At 42.9% G+C, this 12,178-nt stretch overlaps 1 protein-coding gene across 3 annotated transcripts in view; it reads right to left on the reverse strand.

The window, feature by feature from the left end:
• The window catches only part of LOC132826572 (uncharacterized), a 74,608-nt gene extending 63,543 nt beyond the window's left edge, over positions 1-11,065 (reverse strand). For all 3 annotated transcript variants that reach the window (XR_009645892.1, XM_060842539.1, XM_060842532.1), the window contains exon 1: positions 10,963-11,065. Coding sequence is in view for 2 of the 3 variants with exons in the window: in XM_060842539.1 (XP_060698522.1) it covers positions 10,963-11,023 (61 nt within the window). In the remaining variant the exon portion in view is untranslated. The remainder of the gene's footprint in view (positions 1-10,962) is intronic.
• Between the last annotated feature and the right edge of the window lie 1,113 nt (positions 11,066-12,178).

The raw sequence follows: 12,178 nt of genomic DNA on the forward strand, positions 1-12,178 counted from the left end.
TGAACTCTCCAGGTCACTTATCTCCAGGACACTTTCTCAGTGTCTTTACTTCACTGTTCCAGATCACATTCTGACCCTTTGTTTCAAATGAACAAGTCACTTTCACAGAACTGAAACCAAAAACCTCTTTTCACTCCACTTTTGATTCCACATTCTGAATGAACAATAATATTTTTGTTCATCCCACTGTGCCCTCTAGTTCTTGATCCCTTCATGAGTGGGTACGGTCTCTATCTACCTACACTATCCTGAGCCTTTATGAGTGGGTACGGTACCTCTCTATCTACACTATCCTGAGCCTTCATGAGTGGGTATGGTGTCTCTCTATTGACACCATCCTGTTCTTTCATGATTTGGAACATCTCAATCAAACCTTCCCTCAGCCTTCCCTTTGGCCCAAATCCATTCTGACCTCAGTTATTCTGATGTCTCCAATTGTGAAATTCAAGGGGAAATATTCTATCCACTCTATCTAACGATTGCATGATTTGGAATATCTCTTTTCAATTATCCCTTTGTTATGTTCTTCTCTTCGATGCAAAAATAACAGGCACACACAGGATCAGTGTGTATGTGACACAATAATGTGTGTTTGTATATGAAGGGAATATTTTGATTGACTGGGATGTGATCTTTATTGTCAATCGGACTTTGATTTTGCTGCTTCAGACTGTCTAACAAGTCATGGGGCTGACCCATCATATGCTGATGAAGGATGTAATGATTGGCAGCAGTTTAAGGTGTATGTTGTCACAACATCTCCTATGTAATAAAGTGTTAGAATTGACTCTCAAACTTCTCTTAAAGGGCCATCCAGTGAATTAGGATCCATTAATGATGACAACCTCTCGTAGAGTCCTGTGTAGGCTGAAGGCGAAACCTAATGTGACTTGAACCCAGAGCTTCTTGAAGCAGGGACATTCCCCACTGCACCACAACAATGTCCTACATATTGAACAGGACATAAGCTCAATGTCAAGATCACTTAGCTCACCAAGACCATAATACTGACTCCCCGTGACAACCCAGCAATCCTCCCTCCCTTACGGCCCGATAGGTAACAGTGCTGAAGCCAGAGGCAGCTAAACCCAACGACATCGGAAAAGCTTCAAAAAAAGATTGACATGAATTGTACGAGATTGGAGTGGTTTACTAGGAGATTCCATGAGGGAAGATTATTGCTACAAAACCACATATTGAAGCTGTGAAGAAAGACCGGAACAAGGTCATTGCTCAGTATTGTACTGAAAAGTGAAGATTCTGTGTGATTCACTCAAAACAACTGACTGCCAATACTGGGGGTGCAATGGCAGAGTTGTCTTGTCAGGAGGCTATAAATCTAGAGATCCAGGTCATTTTCTGGGGTAATGGAGTTCAAAGCCCTCCATAGTAGAGTTTCATTTTTTTAAAAATCTGGAATTAAGAGTCTCATGATGACCATAAACTCTTGGGAAGGAAATTTGTTCTTCTTATCTGGTTGGTTCACATTGCTTAATGATGGAAAAGGAAACATTGCTATCAGCTCTTCAAAACTTTGAAATTTATGTCTGATATGGAATTAATGAGACAATAGTTTTTGCTAATTATAATCCGCTTATCTTTGTAGAAAAGCTTAAAGATAAGATTTCAGGTTATACAGATGGAGCTTAGATCTGCAGATGGAGAGGTGCCAGAAGACAGGAGGAAAGCCATGATTCAAGAAGTGAGCAAGGGATTAACCAGGTATCTACAGGCCAGTCAGTCTAACCTCGGTGGTTGGGAAACTATGGAAGCAATTCTGAGGGGCAGAATTCATCTACGCTTCAGAGGTGGAGATGGATCAAAAACAGACAGAATGGTTTTGTTAAGGAAAGCGAGGCAGAAAATGGGATACGATAGGCTGTTTAGCCTGACCTCGGTTATTTGAAAGATTTTACAGTCCAACATTAAGAACGAGATTGTGGAGAAGAACAAGTTCTTGAGGAGGTGATAAGACAGGTCGACAAAGGTCAAGCAGTTGATATGGTGTATATGGACTTCAGCAAGGCATTTGATAAGCTTCCACATAGTAGGCTCATTCAAAATGTCAGGAAGTATGGGATACAGGGAGATTTGTCTATTTGGATTCAGAATTGGTTGGCTAACAGAAGGCAGAGTGAGGCTGTCGATGGAAAGTATTCTGCCTGGAAGACAATGATGAGCGGCGTCCCACTGGGCTCTGCTCTTTGTAGTTTTAAAAAATGACTTGGATGAGAAGGTTGTGGGGTGGGATAGTAAATTTGCAGTTGACATAAAGTTTAGAGGTGCCGTTGATAATATTGAGGGTTATTGCAGGCTGCAGCGCGACATAGACAGGATGCAGATCTGGGCTGAGAAATACAAGGAGTTCAACCTGGATAAATGTGAAGTGATGCATTTTGGAAGGTCAAAATCGAATGATGAATATAGGATTAAAGACAGGATTCTTGGCAGTGTAGAGGAACAGAGGGATCTGGGTGTGCAAGCACAATGATCCCTCAAAGTTGCCACCCAAGTGGATAGGGTTGTTAAGAAAGCATATGGTGTTTCGGCTTTCATTAACAGGGGGATTTAGTTTAAGAGCCGTAAGATTTTGCTACAGCTCTACAAGTCCCTGGTGACACTTGGAATATTGTGTCCAGTTCTGGTCGGCCTACTATAGGAAAGATACAGAGGCTTTGGAGAGGGTGCAAAGAAGGTTTACCAGGATGCTGCCTGGACTGGAGAGCTTGCCTTATGAAGAAAGGTTGAATTAGCTCGGACATTTCTCTCTGGAGAGAAGGAGGACGAAAGGAGACCTGATCGAGGTGTACAAGATAATGAGATGATTTGGAGATGCCGGTGTTGGACTGGGGTGTACAAAATTAAAAATCATACAACAACAGTTTATAGTCCAACGGGTTTAATTGGAAGCACACTAGCTTTCGGCACGATGTTCCTTCACCTGATCACTTGATGAAGGAACGTCGCTCCAAAAGCTAGTGTGCTTCCAGTTAAACCTGTTGGACTATAACCTGGTGTTGTGTGATTTTTAAGATAATGAGAGGAATAGATAGAGTCAATAACCAGAGACTTTTCCCCAGGGCATGATTGACTGGTACGAGGGATCTTAGTTATAAGATGTTAAGAGAAAGATATTGAGAAGATGTCAGAGGTAGGCTCTTTACACAGAGAGTTGCGAAAGCAAGGAATGCATTGCCAGCAGTGGTGGTGATGGAAGCAGAGCCATTAGGGACATTTACGTGATTGCTGGACATGAACATGCATAGCCGTGAGTTGAGGGGTGTGTAGTTTACGTTAGGATTAAACATTGGCACAACATCGTGGGCCGAAGGGCCTGTTCTGTGCTGTACTTTGTTATGTTCTATGTTCTAAGTTCTAAGTACAGTTGGCAGTTCAGAAAACAAATGCAATGTTAACATTACATCCGAGAGGGTGTAAATACAAGGCTAGGGGGTGTATTGCCTATGCTGTATAAGGCTATATCTGGCCAGACCACATTTGGAATATTGACAGCAGTTTTGGGCCCCATATCTGAGGATGGAGCTGTTGGCATTGGAAGAGATCAAGGAAGTTACAAGAATGACCCAGGGGACTAAGACTTGTTATGATGAGTACAGATTCTGGGTCTGTACTCAAGGGAGTTTAGGAGGATGAGGGGGATCTGATTGAAACTTACAGAATACTGATAGGCCTGGGTATCATGAACGTGAAGATGTTTCTACTCGGGGGAGAGATGAGGACCCAGGGGCACAGCCACAGAGTGCAGGGTTAGATTTGAGATGGGGAAGAATTTCTTCAGTTTGTGCTGAGAACTCATTACAACTCATTGCTGCAGAGGGCTGTGGAGGCCAAGTCATTGAGTGTATTTCTGACAGGGTTCTTGATCAGTCAGGGGTTCAAGGGTGTTATGGGGAGAAGGCAGAGAATGTGTTTGAGGAACATATCAGCCATGATCACAAACAGAGCAGACTTGATTGGTCAAATGGCTTAGTTCTACTCCAATCTCCTACGGTCTTATATCTAACCAACAGAACTGAATTTGTTTGAAGCCAAGACCAGGTGTGCAGATGAGGCAATGATTTTGATGTTGTCTACTCAGACTTCAGCAAGGCTTTTATCAATCTCCACATGGGAGACTGATAGCAAAGGTCAGAGCCCACGGGATCCAAGGACATTTGGCAAATTGGATCCACAATTTGCTGACTGGCAGGAAGTAGAAGATGAAGGATGAGGGACCTTTATCCGACTGGATGTTTGTGTTCACTGGGGGCCCACCGGGGTAGGTGTTGGGACCCTTGTTGTCTGTGGTTTATATCAATGATATAAACTTATATGTAGGCAGATTGATTAACAAGTTCACAGAGGATAAACAACTTGCTGGGGTGATAAATAATGAAAAGCATAGCCTTTGGCAGAAAGAAACTATTTACAGGCTGGTCATGAGGTATATGAGGGCAAGTGCTGGATAATCAGATTAGAATAGATAGGTGACCAGCACAGATTCAAAGGGCGGAATGGCCTTCTGTGCTGTTAACTTCTATAAGCTGATCACCATGTAACTCTAAATTATCTGCCATTTCCCTGTTCCATGTTCTAAATTCCCAACTTTTTCCCTCACGCAGTTCCACAATTATTTTCTTTCTCTGTACATGCTCAGAGCAACGATTGCTGTTAGTTTTCCTAATGCTTGTCCAGTTACTGTCATCCCAATTCTCTCCACCTTTACGATCTTTATTGGCATCTGCAGTTGGTTTAGAATCACAGAATCAGACGGTGCAGAAGTGGCCCATTAAGACTGGACCACCAAAATATATCCTACCAACACAAGTCCCACTTTCCTGCACTCAGCCAATAGCCTTGAATGTTATGACACCACAAGTTTTCATCCAAATAATTTTTACAAGTTGTGGGTTTTCCTGCCTCAACTACCCTCTGAGGCAGTGCATTCCAGAGTTCCACCACACTCTGGGTAAAATAGCCTTTCCTCAACTCCCCTCCAAACCTCCTGCCTTCACTTCAAAATGGTGCTCCTTGTTATTGACCCTTCAACTAAGGGGAATAGCTGCTTTATATTCACCTGACCATACCCCTCATAATCTGAGAAACCTTGATCAGTCCCCCCTCAACCTTCTCTGTTCCAAAGAATACAGCTCAGGTTTATCCAGCCTGTCTTCACAGCTGGACTGGTCTATCCCAGGAACATCCTGGTCAGCCTCCTACAGTGCGGTCACATCCTTCTGATCATGTGGTGACCAGAACTGCTCACCCTATTCCAGCTGTGACTAAACCAAACTTCTGTACAGCCACAACATGACCTCAGTGCACCTATAATATATGCTACAAGTGATAAATGCAAGTCGCCCATATGCCTTCATAACTCCCTGTCAACCTCTCCTGCCATCTTAAAGGGATCTGCAGACAAACACAACCAAGAATTCCCTGGTCATCTGAGCTTGCTAGTATTCTCATTCATTGGCTACTCCCTTGTCTTGATCCTTCTTCTGAAGTGTGTCACCTCAAATTTGTAAGGGTTAAATTCCATTTGCCATTGATCTGCCCATCTTATCAATCCATTTGTATCCTCCCATAACCTAACAGCTCTCTCCTCACTGTCAACTACCCAGCCAATCTTTGTCTCATCCACAAATGTACAAATCATTCCCCTAACATGCCCATCCACATAAATTATGAACATCACAAACAATGAAGGACCCAGCATTGATCCCTGTGGTACACAAGTGCACACCAAGCTCTAGTCACACAAACATTCTTCAATCACCATCCTTTGTCTCCTGTCCTTGAGCTAATTTTGAATCCAACTTCCCAAATTACCTTGGATCAGACAAGTGTTTGCTTTCTTTATCAGTTTCCCAAGTGGAACTTTCCCAAAGACCTTGCTGAAATCCATATGAAAAACATAACTGCCCTACTCTCATCCAAACACTTGGTCACCTCCTCAAAATATTCCACCAGGTTTGTAAGGCATGCCCTCCCTCTGACAAACCCACACTGACTATCCCTGATTAAAACTTGTTTCTCAAAATGGAGATTAATCCCCTACTTCACTGTTTCCATCAGTAATTTCCCTAATACTAATGTTACACTCACTGTCTATAGTTCCCTGTTCTATCTCTGCCAGTCTTCTTGTCAAGTGGAACCACTGGCTGTTGTCCAATCCTCTAGTATCTCCCTGTCGCCAGAGACAATTTACTGTTTTGGATCAGAACCCCTGTAATTTCTTCCCCCATCTCCCACAGGAGGCTGATATACAACTGCCCTTGGTGATTTATCCACTTTTACAAAGCCAGAACCAACAATATCTCCTCACTTTATATATCAATCTGCTCAGGAGCTTCACAGTCAATCTTCTTGAATACTTTACTCCAGGGTAAGGTCAGATGTAAAATATTCACTTAACCCTCTACCATTGTCCTCCAGCTGCATGTACAGGTTGCCCCCTTGGTCCCTAATAGGCCTGACTCTCTCCCCAGTTATTCTCTTCCCCTTGATACACTTGTAGAATTCTGGGATTCTCCCTCATCTTTCCCGCCAGTGTTTTCACAGAATTCTCTTTGCTCTCCTATTGCTTTTTGAGACCCCCCTGAACTACCTGCACTCCCCTCGGGTCTGTGTTGTTTTACCCATTTCATACCTGTTGTACGGCTCTCTATTCCTTTTTATCCAGTTTTGAGTATTCCTTGGCATTTCTGGTTCTCTGGTCTTGTTATTCTTACATTTCACAATTTCTAAAACAATGTCTCGACCCTCTGGCCTCGCACTGGATTTTCTGTTTGACGTATGTTAGTTTTTGTTTGGATACTCTCCTTGACCATCTTTGTTCACCTCAGGTAGTTTCTCCGTCTCATCAACTTTTTCAGAATAAATTCACACTCAGCTTTGGGAAATCGCAATTTTAATGTCTGTCATCGGTCACCTTACTTTCTACTTTCCCCATTCCCTGAACTGATTCCACATCATGAACTCTTGTACTTGTATCACTCCTCATCACCACACTGATACCCTCCTTTATTAACAATGTGACCCCAACTCCTTTCACTTTTTGACTGTTTTTCCAGACAGAGATAAAGAGCCCAAAGTTGAAATTTTTTAACTTTATTTGTTAAGCTGCTGTTAATTTCTACTACATCTTTAAAACGTAGAACACAGAACAATACAATGACATACAGGCCCTTCGGCCCTCAATGTTGCACCAACCTGAAGCCCATCTAACCTACACTATTCCATTATCATCCATATATTTACCAATAACCATTTAATAGCCCTTAAAGTTGGTTAGTCTATTACTGTTGCAGGTGGGGCATTCCATGCCCTTCCTACTCTCTGAGTAAAGAACCTACCTCTGACATCTGTCCTCTATCGATCAACTCTCAGTTTAAAGCTATGTCCCCACGTGCTAGCCACCACCATCCGAGGAAAAAGACTCTCACTGTCTACCTTATCTAATTCTTTGATCATCTTATATTCTCTATTAGTCACCTCTCAACCGTCTTCTCGCTAACGAAAACAGCCTCAAGTCCCTCAGCCTTTCCTCATAAGACCATACCAGGCAATATCTTCGTAAATTTCCTCTGAACCCTTTCCAAAGCTTCCACATCCTTCCTACAATGTACTGACGAGACCTGTATGTAATACTCCAAGTGTGGCCGCACCAGAGTTTTGTACAGCTGCAACATGACCTCTTGTTCTGAAACACAATCTCTCTCCCAATTAAAGCTAACACACTGTAAGCCTGCTTAAAAAACCTATCATCCTGGGTGGCAACTTTCAGCGATCAATGCACATGGGCATCGAGATCTCTCTGCTCATCCACATTACCAAGAATCTTACCATCAGCCCAGTACTCTGTATTCCTATTACTCCTTCCAAAGTGAATCACCTCACACTTTTCCACATCAAACTCCATTTGCCACATTTCAGCCCACCTCTGCAGCTTATCTATGTCCCTCTGTAACCTATAACATCCTTCAGCACTGTACACAACTCCTCTGACTTTAGTGCCATCTACTTACCCACCCTTCTACACCCTCATCCAAGTCATTTATAAAAATGACAAACAGTAGTGGCCCCAAAACAGATCCTTGGAGTACACCACTACTAATTGAACACCAGGATGAACATTTCCCATCAACCACCTCCCTCTTTCTTCTTTCAGCTAGCCAATTTCTGCTCCAAACTGCTAAATCACCCTCAAGCCCATGCCTCCGTATATTTTGCAATAGCCAACCATGGGGAACTATATAAAACGCTTGACTGAAATCCATATATACCACATCAACCACTTTATCCTCATCCACCTGTTTGGTCACCATCTCAAATAACTCAATAAGGTTTTGAGGCATGACCTACACTTCACAAAAACAGTGTTGCCTATTCCTAATCAATTTATTTCTTTGTGGATGATTATAAATCCTATCTCTTATAATCCTTTCCAACATTCACTCACACCCAAAGTCAGGCTCACTGGTCTATAATAACCAGGTTATCTCTATTCCCCTCTTGAACAAGGGGACAACTGTTGCTATCCTCCAGTCTTCCGGCACTATTCCTGTAGACAATGATGACATAAAGATCAAAACCAAAAGCTCTGCAATCTCCTTCCTGACTTCCCAGAGAGTCCTTGGATAAATCTATCTATTTATCTATTTCCACACTTTCTCGCATTGCTAACACCTTCTCCTAATGATTTCCCAGTTTGGATCAGACATTGGCTCACTGGAAGAAGACAGAGGATAGTGGTTGATGGGAAATTTTCATCCTAGAGTTCAGTTACTAGTGGATGTACCGCAATGATCAGTTTTGGGGCCACTGCTGTTTGTCATTTTTATCAATGACCTGGATGAGGGCATAGAAGGATGGGCTAGTAAATTTGCAGATGACACTAATGTCAGTGGAGCTGTGGACAGTGCAGAAGAGTGTTGCAGATTACAGAGGGACAAAGATAAGCTGCAGAACTGGGCTGAGAGGTGGTAAATGGAGTTTAATGTGGAAACGTCTTGTCTAATAGTCTGCACCTCAGTATTCTCCTCGACAACAATGTCTTTTTCCTGTGTGAATACTTTGATTAGATTAGATTCCCTACAGTATGGAAACAGGCCATTTGGCCCAACATGTCCACAGCAACACTCCGAAGAGTAGCCCACCCATACACATTTCCCAACCCTATATTTACCGATGACCAATGCACCGAACACAATGGGCAATTTAGCATGACCAATTCACCTGACCTCTCCATTCTAAGAATATGAGAGGAAACTGGAGCACCCAGAGACAACCCACACAGACACGGGGAGAATGTGTAAACTCCACACAGGCAGTCGCCTGAGGTGGGAATCGAACCCAGGTCCCTGGCGCTGTGAGGCAGCAGTGCTAACCACTGAGCCACTGTGACACCCAGACGAAGCATATTAATTTAACGCCGCTCCTATCTCTTCAGATTCCACACACAACTTCCCACTACTGTCGTTGACTTGCCCTAATCTTTCTGTTGTCATCTTTTTATTCCAGATACACTGAAAGGAAGCTTTAGGGGTTCCTTGATCCTACCTGCCAAAGAGTTCTCATGCCCCCTCCTGACTCTTCTTAGCTCTCTCTTTTGGTCCTTCCTGCCAACATCAAGTAACAATCAAGTGCCCTATCTGAGTCTCCCATCACATCTTTCCATCAGTCTCCTTCTTCCTCTTGACAGGAGCTTCAACTTCTTTCATAAATCATGGTTCCTTCACTGAACCACGTCCTCCCTGCCTGACAGGGACATACTTATCAAGGACACGCAGGAGCTGTTCCTTGAACAGGCTCCACATTTCAATTGTGACCATCCCCTGCAGTTTCGTTCCCCATCTTATGCTTCATAAATCTTGCCTCATTGCATCATAACTGCCTTTACCCCAGCTATAACTCTTGCCCTGCAGCATATACCTGCACCTTTCCATCACTAAAGTAAACTTAACTGAATTGTGGTCACTGTCACCTAATCTAACAGCTGGCCCAGTTTATTGCCCAGTACCAAATTCAATGTTTCTCTGTACATCTCCTACTCTTTCCCATCACACTTTGATTATCATTCACCCCTTCAATACCCTGCATTATCTGCTCTCTCTTTTTTTTTGATTGGTTGACAGGAAAACTAATAAAACATGGATAATTATGAGTGCTCAGATAGGATAGGGAAGAAGGTCCTTTCTTCATTCATACTGTGGTCAGTAAACAGGAAAGATAGATTTAAGGTCAGAGATAGAGGGTGAGAGGAGACTTAACAGATTCTTCCTCATGTAGAGGTTAATAAGAGTCTGGAACTCACTGCCTGAAAGGGCGGTTGAGTTATAAACTCTGGTAACATTTGTACTTCAATGTTCATTTGCATTTCTATTTGCCTCTTCAGTAGCCTGCACCTCTGCTCTGTCATTTCTATTTTTCCGAATCCCTGCAGTGTGAAAACAGGAGATTTGACCCAACAAATCCACATTGACCCTCTGAACAACATCCCTTTTTGATTTTCAAAATTCCCTCCAACTGAATCCCACCTCCCAACGTGATCTCCACCCCACTAATTACATTAAAGCCCTCAATAAGTTGGTTAAGAAGGCTTTTAGATGGAGAGCTGCAAAATGGGAGAAGTAGAGTGAGATCATCGTTGACTGATACAGACATGATCACCCAAAATGGCCTCCTTCTGCACTGTAAATGTCTAAGGTTGATGAGTCTACAAGGAAAACATGAAGGAATAAATCATCACGCTCGGAATAGTCAATTGTCACTGCTTTCATTTTTGATAAAACAAATGATTTCTCCCTGATGAAGAAACCGCAGTGAAGGAAAAGGCACATCGTGCTGAGCAGTAACAGTTTGGGAACTAAATACCAGACAGCAAACAGACCATCAAGGAGGAGGCAATTCCATGATGAACAAAGTGGATTTGAAAGGTCAGTATTAGAAAGTACTTACTGTGACCCCGTACTGAGACTGACAGCAGGACTGCAGAAAGACAAACAGAGAGAGACCTCATCGTTAATATTTCACCATTTCATCCTTCTCACTCACTTACTCTTGTCCTTTTACAGAAGTTACTTGACTTCCTGCCAAATAAATGTGAGGCAATCATACACGATACGAACAACAAACGGGAAGTCCATGTACGGTCAGTAGGAGCTGAGAGAATGACAAAGCTATTCTAAAACAGAGGCACCAACCACAGCAACCGTTCAGAAAAAGCTTCCAACACAATTCTCAAAATCATCAACTTCAGCATCAAACACTCCGTGAGCTGGGGCAGGACAGTGTTAAAGACAGAGTAAAGCTCTTTCAGCACTGTCTCCATCAAACACTCCCAGGACAGCCACAGCTCAGGGTTGGATCCAGAGTAAAACTCCTTCTACTTTTTAAAATTGAAATTAACCAGAAGGAAAGCACCTTTACATTGTCCCCCCGAATGGGTACAAAGACTCAGGAGGCAGACAGGATCCAGGCACGTGGCCAATGTTTATTCAAGTAAAAACCAGTTCGTGCAGGGAGATGACCAAAGGGCCCTTTCTCATACACCCGCTCTCTCTCAGACACACACACACACATACACTCCCCACACTCACAACCAAGCACAAATCCTCTCACAGGCTTATACACTGTCACACTCACACAGACTACCAAGTACGCACACATGCAAACACACACTCTCAAGCACTCACATTCACACCCACACATACACACTCAAGTGCAAACACTCACACTCTCTCGTTCTCTCTCTCTCTGTCCCTCACATGCTCACACACATTTATATTGGGTGAATGTGAATTTGCAAAAGTGCAGGAACATTCCATTTTGTCAAAAAGTCCACAACTGCAGGCAGTCAATGCAGGCAGCTAATCCATGTAACATTTTATAAATTCCTACTTTGGAAATAGAACCAGTCTGACTCAAGATTGGAATACAGACAGACTCTAACCTCGCACCTTTAATGCATTAACTGAACTAAGATGTCACCTTTTACTCTAAAAGTGTAAGTTATCTCAAGAATGTGATTTTTTTTAACAGTACAGCACAGAACAGGCCCTTCAGCCCACGATGTTGTGCCAACCATTGATCCTCATGTAACGTAAACCTAATGTACGAACCCCAAAATGTCTGTGACCATATGCATGTCCAGTAGTCTCTTAAATATCCCCAA

The sequence above is a fragment of the Hemiscyllium ocellatum genome, chromosome 2 (assembly GCF_020745735.1).
Source record: "Hemiscyllium ocellatum isolate sHemOce1 chromosome 2, sHemOce1.pat.X.cur, whole genome shotgun sequence".
NCBI classification, from domain to species: Eukaryota; Metazoa; Chordata; class Chondrichthyes; order Orectolobiformes; family Hemiscylliidae; genus Hemiscyllium; species Hemiscyllium ocellatum.